The sequence below is a fragment of the Barbatula barbatula genome (genome assembly GCF_947034865.1).
Source record: "Barbatula barbatula genome assembly, chromosome: 4".
Taxonomy (NCBI): domain Eukaryota; kingdom Metazoa; phylum Chordata; class Actinopteri; order Cypriniformes; family Nemacheilidae; genus Barbatula; species Barbatula barbatula.
In genome coordinates this window covers 28,379,209-28,401,258 of record NC_136768.1, presented here as the reverse complement: position 1 = coordinate 28,401,258, position 22,050 = coordinate 28,379,209, and the positions used below count along the sequence as shown (strand labels likewise).

General features: G+C 37.5%; 2 protein-coding genes across 10 annotated transcripts in view; both read left to right on the top strand.

The window, feature by feature from the left end:
- Window positions 1-10,597, top strand: part of LOC306892723 (C-type lectin domain family 10 member A-like) — a 53,113-nt gene extending 42,516 nt beyond the window's left edge. For 2 of the 5 annotated variants that reach the window (XM_079453963.1, XM_079453964.1), the window contains 4 exons: window positions 4,057-4,431; window positions 6,794-7,150; window positions 8,146-8,234; window positions 9,924-10,597. In XM_079453963.1, coding sequence (XP_079310089.1) covers window positions 4,057-4,431; window positions 6,794-7,150; window positions 8,146-8,234; window positions 9,924-10,037 — 935 coding nt within the window. In that variant the 3' untranslated portion in view covers window positions 10,038-10,597. Of the gene's footprint in view, window positions 1-4,056; window positions 4,432-6,793; window positions 7,151-8,145; window positions 8,235-9,840 lie in introns of those variants that run through there. The other 3 variants (XM_079453966.1, XM_079453967.1, XM_079453965.1) reach the window with 2 other exon arrangements.
- A 458-nt stretch (window positions 10,598-11,055) lies between these two features.
- Window positions 11,056-17,592, top strand: LOC306892721 (uncharacterized protein). 5 transcript variants are annotated; one of them, XM_079453952.1, is made up of 12 exons: window positions 11,056-12,189; window positions 12,621-12,680; window positions 12,882-13,541; window positions 13,895-14,127; window positions 14,225-14,403; window positions 14,977-15,070; window positions 15,164-15,498; window positions 15,600-15,717; window positions 15,808-16,285; window positions 16,776-16,946; window positions 17,028-17,195; window positions 17,281-17,592. In XM_079453952.1, the coding sequence occupies exons 3-7, from the start codon at window positions 13,454-13,456 to the stop codon at window positions 15,353-15,355; spliced, it is 786 nt and encodes a 261-aa protein (XP_079310078.1). In that variant the 5' UTR covers window positions 11,056-12,189; window positions 12,621-12,680; window positions 12,882-13,453; the 3' UTR covers window positions 15,356-15,498; window positions 15,600-15,717; window positions 15,808-16,285; window positions 16,776-16,946; window positions 17,028-17,195; window positions 17,281-17,592. The 5 variants fall into 5 exon arrangements, with proteins under 5 accessions (XP_079310078.1, XP_079310080.1, XP_079310079.1 ...); XM_079453954.1 differs by lacking the exons at window positions 11,056-12,189; window positions 12,621-12,680 and having other exon boundaries at window positions 13,446-13,541; window positions 15,808-15,899; window positions 15,981-16,285; XM_079453953.1 differs by lacking the exons at window positions 11,056-12,189; window positions 12,621-12,680 and having other exon boundaries at window positions 13,446-13,541; window positions 17,028-17,192.
- Window positions 17,593-22,050: the final 4,458 nt, after the last annotated feature.

The following is a 22,050-nucleotide window of genomic DNA, read 5'->3' as shown; positions in this document are numbered from 1 at the left end:
CTGTGAGGCAAGTCCACGAACAAACCATGCTAGTATAGTCACTGCCACAGCTCTTACCGTAAAGACGTTCATCCACGCGTCCCGCCGGAAACACGGCGTCTCGCCCAAATGACGCAGAGAGAGACGCATACACATAGCGACACCCTTATATACGCAAGGGACGCAATTAACGGGCACTCCCCCTTCATATCCCTATTGACAGAGCACCGTACTGCTACACAAGGATATGTGTCAGATTTGTAAACAGGTGGACGTGATCATACAGACAATCAGTGTCCAGGTCTGGATGGTGTGCCAGGTTGATTTGATGCCTCAGGTTTAGATCTGTTTAGGTAAAGAGTAATTTTACTGTGGTCTGATAAAGGGGTTAGTGTGCTAACTGTAAACTCTCTGAGAGAATTTGGATTTAGATCGGTGATGAAGTAGTCTACTGAACTGTTACCCATCTTGGAACTATAAGTATACCTACCATATGAGTCTCCTCGCAGTCTGCCATTGACTATGTACAGACCCAGTGTACGACACAGATGGAGAAGCCCGCAGGTTTTGAGTTCACTCATGCGGCGTAATGCGGTTAAAGTTGCCGCCGCGGTCAGTGTGGAGGAATGTTGTCTTGCTATTGGTGAGGTTATGGGACATGAAAGCATGTTATCTGCCTCCAAAATGAATGGTGCCGTGTGGGGTTTCTTAATAGCGTTGATAAAGTCAATAAAGTAGTCGAACACGGAATAGCCATTGGTAGTGATTTTGTCTCTGTTCTTCCTCTTTCACTGCCAGCTAAGAGAGTCATTGTATCAAATGTTCCACCGTTCGTAAGCGATGAAATGTTGACGCAAGCTTTATCTCGCTATGGAAAATTGGTATCTCCGATCATAAAGATCCCAATCAATAGCGGATCACTGTTGTTGAAACACATTGTTTCGTTCAGGCGATTTGCTTATATGATTATTCAGGATGATGTCGAGCTAGACATGACGCTCAAATTTCGAATTGACAACTTTGAATATGTGATTTTTGTGGAAAACACCTTCCATTAAAAAACACCTTCCATTAAAAGGAAGATGAATGATAAAATGTTTGATACCAAAATAAGCAAAAAGTGCAAGAAGTTGTGGATCAGGAAACGGAAAGTGATGGTGGGTCTTCTGACTCTAGTATAACTTTGTCTCAGGGGGATTTTAATGGTCGGGAATATGAACTTGATAACATTAAGTTATTCCTTAGATCAACAAAAAATAAAAGAGGTGTGCACGTGCAGGAATATTTCCCTGATGTGAAGCAGTTCGCTGAAAAGGCAAGAAGCCTAATGGCAGAGAGTTGCTTTACTAATAGAGAAGTCTATCGACTTAAGAAAATTGTGAGGAGTCTCAGTACTGATCTAAACAATGATGGCTGTTAAATTTGGGTAATTTTTCTTTTCCTTTTTACCATTTATGAGTGAAGTTTGAATGTTAACTGGGCAAGGGATTCTAGAAAAAGAGCTACTATATATGAAGTAATTAAGCAAAAGAATATTGATGTTGTTTTGTTACAATTAACTCATAGCGACTTGAAAAATGCTGCCGACTGGGCGAGGGAGTTTGATGGCATCCCTGTGTTAAGCCATAATACTTCAATAAGTGGGGGAGTTGCATTCTATTTACAAATAATTTTTGTCCTATCTCTTATGATGTTGATGAAATAGTAAAAGGTAAACTTTTAAAAGTAAGAGCTGTTTTAGAAAGTTATGTGTTTATTTTTATTTGTGTGTATGTTCCAACTGCACCAGTTGAAAGAATGTTTTTTTTAGACATACTATGTTCAACTCTACAAAACTGTTGCCCTGAAGACTTTTTGTTCCTAGGTGGTGATTTCAATTGTACTGAGCATAATCTAGATCTGAATCACATTGAGCTTCATTTGGCTTTGCGTAAACTCATATTAAAATGTATGATTTATGTGATATTTGGAAATCTTTAAATGGTAACAAGAGACAGTACACTTGGCTTCACACACGTGATAATGTTATGTCATTAGTTAGGCTGGATAGATTTTACAGTTTTAATCACCATCTTAGTATTTTTTATAAATGTTATTTAACAGCAGTGAGTTTTTCCGATCACAGTATGGTGCACTGTAAGCTTATTTTAAGCTCAATAAAACCAAAAAGCGCATACTGGCATTTTAATACTAATCTGTTAAGTTATCTTTTTTAAGGAATCATTTAAGTACTTCTGGGAAGTTCATAGAACAAAGAAGTCTTCTTTCTATTCATTGCAACAGTGGTGGGATGTTGGCAAGATACAAATAACACAGTTTACTCAACAGTATACTTACAATGTTACTAAGAGGTTGACTCGTTCTTTAGAGCTTTTGGAGGGGGAGATAATTGAATTTCAAAATCTGGCACAGAGGAACACAAAACTCCATTGGAGGAGAAAAAAAAAACTCAGAGGGAAACCAGGCCTAACCAGGGGATTCCAGTTCCCCTCTGGCAAAAACTGGTGCCTCTGCACAAGCTCAACAGTGCTTGCACAAAAAAAGTGAGATTTAAAATGATCATTAATAATCTAATAGCGACTTAAGTTTTGTAGAGTCGCCACGTCCTTCGTCCAGCATTTGTCAGGTCTGGGAATGGATTGCGCCCTGCCCGCTCCGGTAACCTTGGACTGCATCCTGCCCGCTCTAGTAACCTTGGAACAATGAGGGAGGAAATGTTGTGGGGAAAACGTTTTCCTTGACAGCCTACCAAAGGTGTCAGAGGAGGCCAAGAATGATCTTGAAGGGGTGTTGACCCTGGAAGAGCTTTATAAGGCCCTCCAAAACATGGAGTCCGGGAGGGCACCTGGAATGGATGGCCTCCCTGTTGACTTCTATAAGGCCTTTTGGTTGGAAATGGTTGTAGATCTGCTGGAGGTACTGAAGGACAGCTTGTCGGAGGGCGGGTTGCCGTTGAGTTGCCGAAGAGCCGTGATCACTCTTATTCCAAAAAAAGGGACCTCACAGATATAAAGAACTGGCGTCCTGTCTCGCTTCTCTGCACTGACTATAAAATACTTGCTAAGGCATTGGGGAACAGATTGGCTGGAGTGTTGGATCAGGTTATCCATCCAGACCAGAAGTACTGTGTCCCTGGTAGATCTGTAATTGATAATATTTCTTTAATTTGAGATATTTGTTATGTCTCTAAATTGTTAAACTTGGACTGTGGCTTGTTATCTTTGGATCAGGAGAAGGCGTTTGACTGAGTTGAGCTCTCATATTTGTGGAGTGCTTTAACAGCTTTTGGTTTTAGTAAAAACTTTGTAGACATGGTTAGGGTACTCTATTGTGGCTGTGAGCGATTGGTCGAGCGGCCTAAAAAATGTCCATACACGGTAATCCTATTTCCAGGTAGTTTTAATGGAGCAGCAAAACATAGAAATCCGATTCAAAGGTAAAAATGAAACAAAAGCAAAAAATGTTAGTTCTTAATATAGGCTGGGTAACCATGGAGGCAATCAACCCCACCATGCACTCAAACCATATATCTATCACTGAGTTCCCATTCTCTTGATTAGCCCGCCATCACTGAGCTAAAAAGTCTCTCCGTGAGACAAAACCATGCTGCTTTTAGCAGCCATTTTACTAGAAGGCCACGCACTCTGGAACGTACCATTCTCCTGGTAATAATACTAAATTAACTAACTTAACATTTTAACAAATAACAATATACAACTAAGCCAAATCAATTGGGAGGGTTTGATGGGCGAAATTAAAGGGCGCTTGGATAAGTGGAAATGGTTATTATTAGTGCTGGTTGTTGCTCTTCTGTCGTGACAGGACTTGACGTATCTCGCCCCTCTCTCTCTCTCTCCATCTCTCTCCATCTCTCTCCATCTCTCTCCATCTCTCTCTCTCTCTCTCTCTCTCTCTCTCTCTCTCTCTCTCTCTCTCTCTCTCTCTCTCTCTCTCTATCTCTCCATCTCTCTCTCTCTCTCTCTCACTCTCTCTCTCCCTATCTCTCCATCTCTCTCCATCTCTCTCTCTCTCTCTCTCGCTCTCTCGCTCTCTCGCTTTGTCTCTCTCTCTCAGCAGTAGTCTGTCTGTTCATTCAGAGCATCTCATGTGAATATGTTCTGATACGGGAGAGTATGAACTGGTACCAGGCGAGGGTTTACTGCAGACAGTATCACTTTGATCTGGTCACCGTTCAAAACAAAGAAGACTGGACGAATGTACAGAGAGCAGTTCAACCAGCTTTGACTTCGCCGGTCTGGATTGGACTCTACAATAACATCACAAGCTGGCGGTGGTCATATCAAAATCAAGACATTTCATTCTACGGATGGGAAGAAACTCAACCAAACAACAGATTTGGAAGACAGGAATGTGGCACACTTGTAACTTCATCATATATGGGATGGTGTGATGAGAGTTGCTATGATGCGTTTACCTTTTTTTGCTTCAAAGGTATGAAATGATACCAACACACATCTATTAAATGAATATTTTCAACAATAAACCTGATGTGGGTGGAGGCTGTGCCTAAGAGGTCCCATGTTCACTGTGAATAAATTGCTAAGAGACACTGCCAACAGTTTAACTTTTATAAATGTGTGTTATGCCCATTATCTGGTGTTAAGCCGCCACCTAGAGCCCATTTTTCGGTATTTAAGTTTGTTATTCCATACATGTGCACACAAACAATCTTTGCTTTGGAGAAAGATATACCCTACCTGTAAGATTATTTACTATAATTTTGTTTTACTCATTAACATTATATTGATTCTCAAAAGTTAAAGAACAATATAATATGATAATAGAATGTTCTATCACGTACACCGATGTGCAGATTGTACACAGGACAGAAGTGAACATTCTGGAAAGTCTTTGTTTGGGTGTGCACATGTGCGTGTGTATGTGTATTTGTTGTTAGCTAGCTAGTGTACAGGTTCATGTGGTGATGAATATTGCATGTTGTCTATATAATAGGCTACACAATAATAGTGCACTCAAAAAACAAGTCATTGAATGAACTCAATTTATTTCTATCCAATAAATATGTGTAGCTTCTACTCATCAAAAACATGCTCATTCAATGACATTTAATGTATTTGGTCCAACGTCATTTAGTACATACACTTTAGATCAAACTCATAAAAAATAGACACATCCCACCCAGCCAACAAAAGTTGCTCAGAGGTTTTTCATGTTTTTTAGAACGTTGAAAAACATCAAGTGGGGTCAGCTGTGGCCTAATGGTCAGAGCGTTGTGTTCTAATCTCAGTGTCAGCAGGTCATGACTGAAGTGCCCTTGGGCAAGGCACCTTACCCCTGATTGCTCTGCAGTAATGTGCCACTGTAAAAAACTACAAATGAATAAATGTAAATGTAAATTTAAGAATGAAATTGTTAGTTCCAGAACTTTTCTATGCATCTACATGTTGTAAAGATTAGGTGCTCATTGCATTGGATTAACATCACATCACATCACATCACATCACATCACATGCACAGAGCAACAACACACCAGATAATCGGACACATGACAGTCAAGAGACAAGAGTCCAATTTAAAGAAACACTGATCACCATGATGGTGACTTTGAACGTTCTTAGAACATTGAAATACCTCTGAGGAACGTTCTTATAACAAACTTTTGTTAGCTGGGTGAGATTATGAGTTTGATCTAAAGTGTTTGTAATAAAATTACGTTGGACCAAATACATTAAATGTCATTGAATGACCCTGTTTTTGATGAGTCGAAGCTACACATATTTATTGGATGGAAATAAATTCAGTTCATCCAATGACTTATTTTTTTGTTCAAATCAGAAGGTTGCTGGTTCTAATCTCAGTGCCAGCAGGTCATGACTGAAGGGCCCTTGAGCAAGACACCTTACCCCTGATTGCTCTGCAGTAATGTGACACTGTATAAAACTACTTGTTAGTCGCTTTGGATAAAAGCGTCTGCCAAATTAATAAATGTAAATGTAAATGATATGTGCAAATGTAAAACAGCGAGCAGACAAGGTGGAGTTGAGCCCGTGTTGATTTAGTGTCAAAACGACTTTCTTTTCTTTTCCTAAGATCAGTCCTGAGAACTTTTTTAAGAACTACCTTGAGAAGTATTTTGGGGAATGCATAACATTCCTAACTTTTCTTTAAATAGTATTGAAGATAAAAAAGGCAGTTAAACATCATTTTCTTCTTAGGAATTGTATCGCGGTAGGCGGGATGAGAGTGGGTGATGCGAGGCCTGTGCGTGAGTATTAATGAGCGTCAGCTGTACGCACACCGGTCTCGCATCACAGAGGAGATCAGGAGCATAAGAGGACGAGCGACGGGACCGTCAGTGAGAGAGGACCGGGTCCAGATTTGTGAATCTGACTCCACCGGCAATAAATCTGACTAACTAAAATTTACCTGCCGTTATTTTCTTATATCTTGTTTTATGAAACAGTCCTCAGGAAGACCAGTAGACTGAGATATACAGTAGTCCAGTCTAGAGATTACAAAGGCCTGGACCAGAAGTTATGCATCATGCTCTGTGAGATAAGACCCGGTCTTCCAAACAAAGTTCTGAAGCTCACAAACAAAGATCAGTTACATTGCGCAGCTTGTTTAGTGATGTTGAGCGTTGATCTGTTTATCTGAATAGTTTGTTGATCTTCACCATTGTTGAGATACATTCACTGATTCCTGGGCTCTGTGTGATTCTGAACTATTAGATAGAAATGAAAAGAAATATAAGTAAATACAAAGAACTGAAGCTGTTATTTCCTTGAAGCGGTCCTCTCATGGTGTTTTTTGATCTCATCTTGTTTTACAGAGAATGAAACAGATGCGAGCAGGTTTGTTTTTGTTAATATCTTCTTGACCTGGAAAGAAGCTCAGAGTTACTGCAGACAGCGTTACACAGATCTGGCCGTCATTCGCAATCAAACTGAGAATCAAGCGCTGCTGCAGCGGATGACAACGCAAAACATTCTTCAAGCGTGGATTGGTCTGTTCAGAGACTCGTGGAAGTGGTCAGATAAAAGTAATGCTGTCATCATGTCCTCCATGAACTGGATGACTGGACAACCTGACTTGACGGGCTTAAACCAACCGTGTGGCGTTATACGTCCTGATGGTCTGATAGAGGATCAACTGTGTGAAAATACTCTTCCGTTCATCTGCAAGACATGTAAGTTTTTATGTGTGATCATTAGTTTCTCACAATAGAGAAGTGAAGAGACGGTAGACAACCATTGTGACAAATGCTCTGTAGGTTTTACAGAAAATACCGGCAGCTGTGGTTGCCAGTAAACTACCTTGAAAATACAGGAACATCCTGTTTTTATTCCTCCAATCAATTCACAGCGGAAAACATGATTCACACCCACTATTCATCTGTGAAACATGTCAGAATACTGAAGACGATCAGCTGCTTCACAGAGACTTCAGCATAACATCCATCACCTGATGTGTTATTGATGTTTAAAGTCTCCATTATTGTGATCAGTGTTTGCTTTAGTTCAGTTCTTTCATCAGCTAAACAGCTTTTGTCCTTTAGAGTCCTATCACAGTTTTAAATTATATAAAAAAATATGATGTTAAGAGACATTTATCTTTTATATTTCTGGTTTTATGTTAAATGGTCTGAATGAGCTTACACTATGTGATACATAGTATAAAAAGTGTTTGAACAGTCAAAAATTTTGACTCAGACATCAAGAATCAGTGTATGAATCTCAACAGTTGATGACCAACCAATGAACAGCTTACTGCTGCAATGCATGCTGGGAGTCATATAACATATAGATAAGTTTGGTAATTTGCTGGTACCCAGAATGCATTGCGTTTATCTTAAGAGGTGTTCTTGGTTGTCACCATTGTTGAGATGAACAGGTTTATTATTGATGTTTGCTAGTTCATTATATATTTGAAAGATGTGTTTGTAATGACTGTTGAAAATGTTGATCTTTTATTTTGTATTTTATTTCAAATGAAAGGCAGTGAGAAAAAGTAATGCTAAACAGTAACGCTGAAGATCATCTGATGTTAAATGGGATACAGACACATAATAATAATGATGCGTTGAGATTTGTTGGTTATAAATAACCCCAGTGAAAAAAAGAACATTTGACTTTACATTTGTGTAACTATTGTGATGTTGTTTTCTTATTAAATACCTTCCAGCACAGACCAAGAAGCAGATTGTGAGATTTGAGATGAAATCCGGTCAGAAAGTCAATGATCCTGCGGTGATGGAGACCATCTTACAGTCGGTGAGTATTCAACTATTCGTGTTAAAGGTTTGTCCTTAGTGTAGTACACGACACAATGAGCCGACACACACAGGTAGTTACGCTTTTCAGACTCAACATGTTTGTTTCTGGCTTAAGTTCACACTTCACTTTCCGTTCCATCGACTTCCATTAATGCGCATGTAAATGTGTCAGACCGGAAACACAAGCCCGTCCGAAGATATTTCCCTGTGCAGCAAAAATAACGTTTGGTGAACCCTGACCTGCAACGTCACGTCACGTGAGTGTGTAGAAGACCAATAGAAGATCAAAACATCACAGCGTAACCTCGCGGTACAGAATTATGAAACATGGAGGAATCACTGCCGTGAAGTCTGACCGCAGCTGTCACTGTTATTGCGTTGTCACCAGTGCGTTACTTAAGAAAAGAGTTAACAGATAGTGAATACAGAGAACTACAGAAAGCAGTCTTGTGACCTCACTGGTTCTTTTCAATTGCTAAACTACAAACAAGAAGAAAAATAAGTGTAAGCATTATATTTACATCTATGACATATACAGTTAAAAAACACCATTTGTGCAAAACATTACTTTAGCTTTGTACGGACCATAAAACATATACCAACAATAAAGCTTACACATGTCCATATAAAAACGTAATCATTTGAATTTATACTGCGATACCAAACTCAACCACTAGATATCAGTGTACCATACGGTTTCTTTAAATGCAACAAATCTACAGGACCCATCAAACTAATTGTTTATTTATTAAGTAATAATACTATATTTAATTTAATTAACTTCAGTATTAATTTAAAGTTATATTTCCAGACACAGACCGGAAATGAAGGCGCAAACGTCCGATAGAACAGTTCATATCCATTGCTGTATAAAAGCGATAGTTTACCCCCCAAAGAAACAAACCTGAATAAATATCTTTGTTCTTCTGAACACATGAGAATATTTGGATGAATGTCAGTAATCCCACAGATCTCATCCCACATTAACTGCCATAGTATTTACAGTATGTTCCCTTCTATGGCAGTAAGTGGGGGATGAGATCTGTTGGGTTATTGACATTAGTGTCAAATGTTGTGTCAAATGTACATCGCTTGTTGTAGTTTGTGGTATGGTCAACCCAACCTGGTCGTGTAGATTATAGATGTGTAATACTGTGATGTTAAAGAGATGCAGGTGTCTGCACCAGGAAGACTTTTTACATAGAAAACTGACTTTAATATTACAGACTTCATCAACTAGGCAGAATTCTGAGTGAACGTAAAGGACAGAAATGTGATGGACTCACATGAGCTCTTATCTAGATGTAACACTTCAGTCAGATTGTTTTTGTTAACAGAAGTCAATGCATTGTTTACATTAACTAACAATTAGCCATATATATATATATACACGCACAGTATATGTTTCAATACCAATGTTAGTTAATGTCAGGACTATTATTTATGTTAGTTTATGGTGCATTAACTAATGTGAACAGGTATAATGTTTGAGTAAATACTGAAATGAACATGAACTAAGATGATGAAATGATGTAGACGTATGTATCGCCATTAGTTCATGTTCTGCTGCATTCACTGGTGTTTGTGGTTTTATGCTCTGTCAGTTGTGTTGTTATGCTGTGTGTGTGTGTGTGTGTGTGTGTGTGTGTGTGTGTGTGTGTGTGTAATGATTGTTTGTGTGGTTTAGATTAAGCAGAAACTGACAGATGTTGGCGTACACAATGACACAACGGTGACCTGGAGAGTGCAGCCTGATGGAAATGTTTTCACACCAAATCATGAAGATGAAGAGAACTTCTGACCAATCACGTCACGTCGTTTTCATCATTTGAGAGAAACTTGAAAAACACGTTTTATAGGATTTATAATCACATTTAAACGTTTACAATAAATGAAGTTAGTTTCATTCTTTTTCTTAACAGTCTAATAGAATGAGTTCTTCTTGATGGATCTTTGATATTAAGCTTTGAAGATATTTGTTGTTTAATGATATTATAGTCGTCGTAGGGTGACAATCGATTCAACTTCAATCTAACAAGTTGTAAGAATGATAACCGTATCACGGGAAACATGAGTTAAATGTTTATATTCTAGTTTGATCATGCGTGTTTGTGTTGTGGTGTGTTGACTGTAGCAGCAGCTGAACTTGTAATGCTTTAAGATAAAACTACATTTAGTTGTAACCCTGTTTGAAGGGTAAATCAACATTTAGAAAAACAGTTATGAATTATTTAGATGTTCGAGCACATGAATCTGCTTCTTTCTAAATGCTGAACTGGAATAATAATCTATGAAAACATTTGTGTTAAAGTGAACTGTGCAAATGCATAAATAAATAATAAAGCTTGTTCAACAGATGTTTTCTATGTGTCAGCAATCGATTCTTCCTCTCAGCAACAGCAAAATGATGTTAGTAATTCTGCAGCTAGATGAAAAACGAAGCCAATTCTCAAATCTGTGATCTACTGACTGTTAAAAGTTTTGACCCTTTGAGGAGAAAGACACTCATTTCCTCACACGGCAGTGCTGCTTGGACCACTGGGGTAATACACCGGCCTGTCTGACCCACAAAGATTAAGACCTACTTCAACTACATGGTGGGAGCTTTCATCACCACATCCATCTTGTGCGCTGCGGAGAAAGCCAAGAGAAGGATTGTTTAACTTTCTACAGGACAGCTATTTTACGCTCCCGTAACTTGAAATGCGTATCAACAGTTACGCATTCCACCCCATTGCAACTTAAGCGCGACTTTAAGGCAGTTATCAATTATTTTACTTATCTATCCATTGGTATTTACACTGACAATGTGTACACACGTGGTGCTTTTATTTAAAAGAAGTAACTTGACAGATCAGTCACTCCCATGTCCAATTTAAAAGTATTTTTGTGGGTCCCACACCGGACGCGTACGCCGCGTCGCCTCTTGAGCATCAGAACTGTAGAGGAGCACCTCCGCCAGACGCCGAAAATGGAAACAGACTTCAGTAAAACTTCGTTGTGTGTACCCTTATATAAACGATGTGTTCCATGTTTGAAACATGGCGTGACGCGCGTCCGGTGTGCGACCTTTATAAATCTTGATATTAAAAATCCGGGACATTTTCTCGCTTTACAGTAAGGATAAATGTGATATGCAAGTCGCCATAACATTATAATAGAAACTTGATATGTAAAGTTAGGCCTATAAGTTTTTTACCCGAATGTCCGCAGTTGCACCCGGACATTTTATCGGCTGCACCCTGGGGGTTTATTAGCTTGAAATAGTGTGGTAACTTAGATTACACATTTCTTCTATAGTTTTGCTTCTCTGTCTCGATACTCTGGTCACTTACACTGTCTTTGCGTTAACGTTGGTTATAGAAACTATGACTTCTTGTGATAAAGATCAATTAGATGAACTGCTTAAAAAAGGCCAGGCAGTTACTGCAACGCTCAATCGCATTGACGATATAAATCAAATGGATGGCCTGATTAAAAAAGGGCAAAGTGATGCTGCAAAGCTCAGCCACGACTACTGCAGAACTGAGCTGGATGAACTTCTGAAACAAGGTCAAACGATTATTCAAAACCTCAGCCATGACGGTCCCAAAGATCAACTGGACGAGGTCCTAAATCAAAGCAGAGAGCTTATTGAACAGCTGAACCAGAATGACCATATGGTCCATCCAGTTTCGGTAAAGTAATATATGATATTATGCAAATATAACTTTATTTAAAGTGAATTGACCGAATTTTGAAAGATTCATATAATTATAAGATGTCATTTCTGTTTAACTGGTGATGAAATACACAGCTGTTGTAAAATTCTACTGTATTTCCACAGGCAAAGAAGAGTGCCAGCAAGTCCACTTATAAAGTAAAGTCAAGAAAGAGAGATAAACCCATATTTGTGAATAAATCCAGACAAATTCTTTCACAAATCCCCAAGCCATCTATATTCACCCGTCATGGTAAGGTTCTACTGAACTAACGGATAATTGAATGTTAATATGTTTTTCATTTCTTGAGAATGTAAGCATAAACTGTACTATTTGACTGTTAGTAAAGTGACATCATGTAAACTGGCTTACTGAATAATAAACTAAAAATGTGTTCAATGTGATTCTAACACGGGTAAGAGATTATCTAAATTAACAATGCAAAGCAGTGTGCCTGTGGTAAAAGCCCTGCAACATTGTGGCTTTCTTTTATATTCAATACTTTATAGAATGAGTAATTCTCCATTCATGTCCATAATGGACGGTATATGATATTTGCATTTGCCAAGCACAGTGTTGCATTTAAACTCCAGGAATGAGTTTTTAATTAACAATAGCTTATTATGTTGTTTTTGAATGACATTTAAATTTTACGTTTATATGCTTTCTCTTATCATATTTAGAGACTAAGAAATCACAGAAAAAGCCAACACTTCAGCAAGGATTTCGTCAGCAAGATCATGGTTAGTTTCAATACATCTCATTAGTATTAAGTGTAAACCTACTGTTTGTTCTCTGATCCAGTATAGGAGGTTTGGGTAAACTCCTTATGATAACCTATATAATGTATACAATTTGAGTTAGTCCATTCTATCACCTATTGGAAGTCAAAAGTTATGTAGATTTTTTATCATCATGTTCATTGTGATGTTTGCATCTGACAGAAACCCTTCTGCATGAATTGCAAGACATGTTGTCAAGCATTGGTGATCACTTTCACTCGGAGAACACCTCAGCATCGTTAGATTGGGGAACAAGGGCCGCATATTCATCTGAAAAATGGAAGGAGGCTAGACCATCTTTAATAAGCAACATGCTTGCGACAGAGCTCCTCATACCCCATATTTGCCAAAAATGCATGGCAAATGAGGCAGTGTTTAAGTGCAGAGAATGTTTACCAAAGCAGTACATTTGTATGGAATGCGACATTGCTGTGCACAGTACACATGTGTTTCACAACAGAAACTCTATGATTGCTGGATTCCACATGGCTGTAGCTCCCACTACAGTGATGAAGCAGGACCCTGATGGGCGATACTTTCATCATCATGATTGTCTGTAAACTTTTTACATTTTTATTGTTTGAAATCTTGAAAGTTTTCATGTATACCTGAATAGTATCACTATTGTTTCCATTTTCAGTTTTTGACACTATACAAGGCATATGTTTTGAAATGCAGCAATCGTATTATTATTTTATTTTTTGTATTGTCTAATTTTAGTTCGACTTTTACCAATGGCGCTACCAGATTCCATCTGCCAGTGTGGAGAGAAAAAGTACAGTGTTGGAAAAGGAAGGTCCATTACTGTTATCAACATGAAAGGTAAATGTCCAATTGATTATTAAAAATGAATAATTTATGGCTACTATTTTTAGTAATAACACATTTGTACAACAACTTGAGTTGTTCTTTAAACAGATTATCAAAAATATAGCATGTTTTATTGTTTAAGAATTGTTTGTTATGTTCTTGTTCAAATAGTAACATTGACATAGTTAAATTTTACTATGTTTATATAAATTGCTTTTGAAATGGATTAAGGTAAGATAATGACTTAACATTAATGCTACATGTTACTGAACGTTTGTGACCATCATGTATACTTAAAAAAGTGTAATCTTTTAAATATATCATGCTCATTTAATTCCATGAGCTGACAATAAATTACTTTCTAGGTCGCTATGATCTGTCAATACCCCGGCTTTACTGTGAAAGATGCCAAGAAACTTGGGTACCGGGTTTGAGAGAAGTTCAGGATACTGGCTACTGGCCTGGCACAATTAATTTCAGCACACTTTATGATTTTGAAGTATTCCTGTCCTTTGAGGATTTGAAAATGGCTGCCCCTGGATTGTCTCGTTTAGCATTCATTAGAATGCTTGACATGAAGACGGCACACTATGGCAGGGTAGGGATACTTGTCTGACCATACTTAACTTGTGATGAATAGCATACTCCATCGTCTGATTGAGTGTTATGTACATTTTATTGTTATTTTCAAATAGAGTGGAAATCTGTGTGGGGATGCTTTTTACAAGAGCTTTCTTGAATGGTCTATCTGTCGATATGAAGTTGACAAGATCTGTGGCACACAACATTTCAAGTGTACTGCTTGCACCCCTCTCATGCTAGCAGTTGCAGTCGATGGCAACCGCAAACTTCACCGCTTCAAAAAGGCTGGAAAGTAAGTCCTTTATTTATTTGTTTACCTTTTTTAAGCAAATATTTTATTGATATATTTGGCCTGATGCTGCTCATCACTCTGAAAAGCGAGGCGTGATGTGATTGGTAAGTTTACCAGTGCGTAGTGATTGGTAGAATACTTCAAGCGTGTGACCAGTGCAACCAACTGATGTAGATTGGGGGGGGTGTGGTTCAGGCAGGTTTGGGTGAGCATTCGCTTTAGATAGAATGCATCCTTCGACACTTTAATTTTTTCAATTTTACATGTCTAATACATGCATGGGCAACTTATAACACACCAAAGACAAAAAAACATGTTTTTCCGGCGAATCACCCCTTTAAAAAACATTTGTCAAGTCGACCCCAAATATTTAAATGGTTGAGTAATTGTGTAATTTCAAAACTATCAAATCACTATTTTAACCTTGGTGCAGCATGTTTTCTAGGTAGCAGAACAATTTTGCGTACCCCATTATCATTGCAACAATTCTTAAAGATTGCCCTGAAATTAGGAATTTTAATTTATATCCATTTCAAATAAATTGTTAAACATCTGTTCTAATCCTTTCATTAGTTCAAAGGAATCTGGCTACTTTGATGGAGTGTTCCTCTGCAAGGATGAAGATGTTTCCTCGTTTGTTGATAATATCCGCAAAAAAGTACCACATGTAAGTTTGCCTGCAAGTATGAAAACATCACATTCTTTTATTTTTGTTATTCTATTTCCAATGGCTGTTTTATTTGTCCTTTGTTTCATACAGGCACCTGGCAAAGGTGTCTGTGGATCTGCAGAGTTTGCAGCTGCTAAAGAGTCTTCGAGAAAGAGCAGCAGTAGATTAGATGAGGAGGGAATTGAGGTGGCTGTCTGCAGGCATGGTGTTCTTTTGAGAGCACTCAATATGTTCAGAGGAGAGATATATGCATATATAAGGAGCTTTGCACTGAAAATTTAAAATGTTTCTGTGCTGACATAATGTGTAAATACTGGCCCTACTTGATCAAAGTGTGCAGGGTCTGCCCTGAACTAAGGAACCTTCTCGATCAAAAGCCATTCCTCTCAGTCATGCATGCTAAAGTACATGGAATAAAATGTGAGGTATTTAAAATTGTTGTATTGTCTCTTCTAACTTAAACTACAACTGTTGCGTTATTTGTAGAAAAAAAACAGCATTTCCTAAACTAGTTCTCCCTCAATAGATCAAATGGAGTGGTAGCTATCAAACTGGTGCTGCCTACACCATGGGAGAGGAAGTGGAGCAGGCAAATAGCTTTTTGTCAAGGATTGCTATAAGCACCAAGTTCATGTCTAAAGCAGGTGTGTATTTCCCAAAAAGCATTTTCCAAAAAATTACAATACTATTATAGCAGTGTGTGCATACCATTGTTGTTGTCTTGAAATTTACAGGTCGTACAGACATGCTCACACTGCAGTGCATTGGGTGGAACTAAATCAAAGTCCAAAACATGTGCAAAACTCTTTGCACAAGACATAGGAAGGTGATGCCTGTGTGTTGAGTGCAAAACATTGACTGTTAATTAATATATTGCATTCTTGGCTAACTGGTTTAGAGTGTTTAGACTCAGCAGAATCTCAAAAAGGAGAAAGAAAGCCTTGAAGACATGAAAAGTGAACTGGCCGTGGATAATGAAGTCATCAAGCAGTGGGTCACAGAAGTGCAGGAGTGTAGTTGCTTCAAAATGATATTGTTATATTACCTTGCAGTGTGCTGTTCAGAATACTATTAAATACTGTTGTTTCCATTTGAATATTATTACAGCAACATCTGGGGACAACGATGTTCCTGTCGAACCATTAATGAACACGATTGAAGAGATGACTGTGAGCATCAAACAACGACGTCATCATCTTTACAGACACACCGGTGGGTGTTTGCATGTAAATTAATTGATTCTGTTTTTGCTTCCATTATCGGTCAAAAGTTTTACAATACTTGAGTGAAATGTTTCGCTTTATATTTTTAGAATCATTGGTTAAAAAGTTATGCTTCAATGTCTTGAGTTTCGTAAATAAAATATACTGTGTAAATATTAACTCTTTTTATTACCAACTTAAGTATTCATTACAGTATTGTTTAAAAGGCATCTAAGGGAATAAACCCCAAGAAGTTGCTTGATAAAATACCAAGACAACATTTCTGCAAATTCTATACAAAAGGTGACTACACTGAAGATGATATAAAGTTAACATTTTAAAAATAGATGTTTATTTTTTTAAGTTTAAAAAAAGGTTTAATGAGCTTACTATGTTTAGTAAAATATGAATGAGTAAGTCGTCTTAAATGTTTGGTCAGTTGTGTGTATATATAAATAGTTATGTTGTATAAAATGCCAAACAACATTTACTTGTTTTAGCCACAAACAAAGGGAGAAACAAGATAAGAAGAAAAATCAATATGGAGAAAAAAAAGCTGGCTACTGCAATTGAACAGCATAATGCTCTTGTTGACCCTTTGTTAAAGATTGTGTCCATAGAAGATGTTCTCGAAACAGATTATGTTTTTCCATGGCAGTTGTCGAGGCAAGGTACATGGTACGCTACAGGTTATTTATTAACATATAAGTATACTGGTATGTCATAATATGTTTTTTCTTTGCAAAATTTAGACACTGTCCATCTCTTAACAAAGAAGAAGGTGTTTGACAAGGTCATGCTAATTCACCGACTGGAGGAGGAACAGGTCATTCTTGTCCAAGAGGCAAAACAACACTGGCTTTCTGTGCAAAGTCAGCAGGACAAGATGACCAGTTTGCTTGACACAATCAACGCCGGTGGTACAAACGTAACATTGTTATTTATTTTAAATGTGTTAACATACGTTATTGAATCTCATAACGCTTGTCTTTCAAATTGCTTTAGGAAACCCTTGGAATCTTCCAGAAGAGGGGATTCAAGACTAGACCAGCTTACAGCTCACCGGGACACTCTAAAAAAGAGCTATCAAATGATAGACAACGTGACACCTTGCAGTACTGTGGAAGATGAATATGTAAGCTGTCCGGAAGACCTTCTTTCCAGCAGTACTGATCAGAGCTCGGATGAAGATGATACCACTGTTTATTAGCAATGTGTGTTTACATTGTGTGTGTGGGTGTGAGCATGTGCGTGCATCTATGTGTGTGAGTGTGAGGCATGAGCAAAAAGTCATATTAAATAGATATTTAACAATTCAACTATGTTGTCATGTATTTTCTTACATTCCATTTCTGCGTTTAAATTACTTGTAGATAAGGATCATATTACGGTCAAAATGTAATGTAACTTCTACATTTATTTATGATTTTTTTAAGGTTATTTTAGTCATATGAACCCAGATTAAATAGGGGTGCACCTATGATGAAAAAAATACTCGAGATGGAATTATTTCATGCGGCAGACCTTTGAAGTACCTGTCTAGCTGGTGAGACATGCCCGCATAATGTCTGATGCTCTCTCAGATTAGGTTGGAGGTCATGTCTTCGTTGTGATGTCCATTGCAATAGACACATAATGTCTTAACTTCTAAGATACTGTACAGGGTGGCATGTACACTGCTCTAGATGGACTAAACAGCTGAGGACGTGGGTTGGGTGCAGTGGTGCCGGACAGACCCAGGTTTGGAGCCAGAATATTTAGAGGGGTTTTATCCCAATCATGTTTTACACATTGTTGTACTCAAAGTCTTATGGCCTTTGTGAGACATTAGGTCAGCTTTGTCTGGAACATTTCTGAAACCATTCATTTGTTTTAAGAAATTACTCTTCCTGAATAATAAATGGGTATAGAAGCTGAAAAGGCCTTCTGAATCATGAGATTAAATGTGCTGGTTAAGGATGGAATGACCCACAAAAGAGCCAAACTGGTGCTTTGATAGAACTTACTAGTAATTATTCAGTTATCAATCAATATGTATGTGTCCTATTTATATATTATGATGAATTGAATAACTTCTTTGTTTATAATAGTTCTTGTCATGATTCCGCTATCATGTCATGTTTATTCTTGGTCTTGCAGCGGAGTCATGGCATAGCCTTAGGTTTTGTGTGAGAAATCCATGTGCTTTCTCGTGTCTCGTCAGTGTTTCCCGCCATCTCCTTTCCTCGTTAACCTTCCCTGAGTGTTTCAGTACCCGCACCTGACCCTTGTTTATTATCCTTTGTCTGTCTCCCTTTAAAACATCCTTGTGTTCATTGTCCTGTGCTCGTTCGTTGCATCTAGTGTACATGTTCCCTTGCGTTGCCTTGTACTAGAAGCCTTAAGTATTTGCTTGTCTTAGTGTTCATAGTGGAGTTCTTGTTGAGTGTTTTGTATTTAGTTTATCGTGTTTGTTATTGTGTACTGTTTTGCTACCCCCTCGTGGGTTTTTGATTTGTTCCTGTTTTATTTATTAAAGTCCTTGTAAACCCCTTCATCCCCGTTTCGCTGCCTGCAATTGGGTTCTCTCTAACACATCCGTGACAGTTCTAGAATGTCTTTGTGTTGCCGTCTTGACCACATCTCTGTGGAAAAAGAGAGCAATTTTATTTTCTAATTTTCTTAGATAAAGGAAAAATAATATGATTGGTCTACAGGTTTATCTCTATATCTCCCTAAAGCTCACAGTGTTGTAGACATACACAGGGTAGGCCCACAGTCTCTACATGTCTTTATGTCCCTGCGAAATAGTACCGAACACGTTTGCCCAGCCGACTATGGCTGTCCAGGTCACATGGATCACAGCAGGCTCTTCTCTGTATGATCAGATCTCAGTTCAAGCATTAACTCAGTCATAGAATACTGTTTAAATGCTAGCTGAACATGTATCTCAACTTTGAAAATGTTTTCTGATTGAGCTGATCATATTAAGAAGACTGGAACTATACAGTACTGTAGAAATGCTGACATGTGACTAGCTTGGTTCACTTAACCTGAGACTTCTGCTGTCATATCAAATGTTAAGAACTGGCCAACTTCTTGTGAGGGTTGTTGTTAACTTCTACTGATTAAACAGGAAATAACTTTCTTCAGTTATACGTTCTTCGATTTATTACATTACACCCTGACTCCTGGTCTTTATACATCATTAAAAGTCTCAAGGGTATTGTTGGAATCTGGTAAATGTGCATTTTCTTTTCATGCTTCTTGGGCATGGAATGAGCTGCAAAATGTACTTAACCTATATGCACCTCCATCTTTGACCATTTTGAAATGTCTCTTTAATAATGTTTTAATAGACTTTTGCAATTTCGATAATGTTATTTTGTGATTCTTTGTGTGAAACTTTTTGTGTTGCGGTCTTGACCAGGTCTCTCTGGAAGAAGAGAGCAATTTTATTTCTAATTTTCTTAGATGAAGGAAAAATAAAATGACTGGTCTACATGTTTATCTCTATATCTCCCTAAAGCTCAGTGTTGTATGCAGCAGTAAATAATTATATCTGCTTGTTTGTTGGAAATTCTCACCTGCTGGTACAGTAGATCCCCAACCTTCCATCCATTTAGCAACATGACTGTTTCTGTTTACGATATACTAGTGTATTTATGATCATACAATTTCTTTACAATTTTATAAACATTTTCCTATTTATAATTTTTGCATGTTTATGTGTGTTATGTGTAAATTAACTTTGTAATGCCAGCAATGTTCAATCGACACACAGATGCGCTCAGGACATAACCATACCTAACCTATACAGTAATAAATGAACCCATTATTGCAGAAAAATGTTTCAATGATCTGAGTTTTTCCATCTCTCTGCGTATAACTATTACAAGATTAAAGTTTGTGGCATATTCTATTCTGCTATTCCTTTAACAGCACATTTCAGTACATCAAGTGTCTGTGTAGGGCTTTAGCATAAGCACGACACAAATGGGTGTTGACTCCCTATAGTCACTCTTGTGTATGTCTGTACCCATAGTGACATGGAAATAACTTCATCTGTTTCAGTTTATTCAGTTTTACAATAAAACAAAAGGAAAGACTTCAACAATTGCTTAAATTTTTATTTTAAAATAAAATCAGTCTGTTTGGAAAAGTTCATAAGGCTCCCATGTGTCCTTCCACTTGGCCCCACTGGAAGACAAAATGCATTTTAAAGTAAATAAACACAAACTAACATTTGTGAAAATTTTCACGACAAACATGGATGTTGATCTGACAAAGCTTTGTCTGAAAGTTTATAAATACGTAAAAAGCTTTATAGTCATTCAGACTAAATCATATTCTTGTAAATCTACAGTAAAACCATATATATGTTTATGAACAGTACTATATATATAAAATTTGACATGACTTGATATTAACAGATAATTGTTGTTCTGGTTGTTAGTTGCCTGGTTAATGGGCATTTATGGGGTGTTTTACTGATTACTTGGGGGATATTTTTAAGCATTTCTATAATGGCTATTGAAGTCACAAACATACCAAATCAGACTAAACATTCATTTACTGTATCAGTAAGAGTTGCACAGATTTACACGGAATTCTATAATATTTATGGTGTTTAATGAAATGTTTTGAAACTTCCAAGAAAAGCCTAAGAAAACCTAGAAAATATGTCATGAGTTCAAAGAAAACTGTACATACCAGCCAGAGCAAGGTTGCCAGCGCACCTTTATCTCTTTTTCCCCCTGAGATTAAAAATAAATGACATTAGATCACATCATATACAGTATACAGTGCATTATCTACCTTTTCAAGTTACTATGTAAACCAATAAAGGAATAATCTGGGTTTAAAATGTTGACTTTGACACAAATAGTATCACTTTAGTGGGCTCTTCCAATGTTTATTAGAAAAAGAAGCAATATTCAGAACGGTAAACTGGACCCAAGAGGCATGTTGTGTTGAATCAAACAGAATACAACATTGCAGGGTGCGACATTAGGAGCAGCCAAATCAACATTTGGTACATTCTGAAGTGTGTACCAATGAGCTCAGCAACAAAAAAGGCCTTGATGTCTGCAAATGACAAAAGCATCTCGGCTAAAACAAAATGCAGTCCAAGCACCCACAGACTCTTTTTTAGGCCAGGGGCATTGTTTTTTTGGGGGTTGCAGACTGAAAATTTTGGGAATCCCATTTTTAGACGACATTAAAATGGATGGGTTTATCAGGAGCCTAACAGATTTTGGATAGAGCCCAGTCACTGACTACAGTCTTTTTTTTTATAAATAAACCAAAATGTGTCAAAATTAAACTTAACTTACTGTATACTGAACCCAGAATATTACTTTAATATACAAAAAGAACAACATGAAATATAAACTCATGGTAACTTACATGCTGAGATATTCTGACGCCCAATGTTTTTAAGACAGGGAAATGTTCCTGATTTAGATGTAGTGGGCAGTCTGAAGGCAGTAAGAAAAAAAATACTTTTGTTAAAAGACAAATTGTATCCAACACAGGCAATAGATCACATGACAGTGTAAGTTTCATGACAGTCTTGCCTTTAATCTTGTAGCGCATCCGGGTTGATGATTTTGGAGACTCAAGAGTCTTTGTGACTAGCTCATTGGCCTTCATAACACATTGATGACAAAATTGTTAATATTATGTACTAGTCTTTATGTTCTGAATCAGAGTATTTTGTCTGTTGTATGCATGAGCAAGTACTTTTCAGACAAGATTCACATTTAGATTCATTTTAGGGATGCACCGATACCA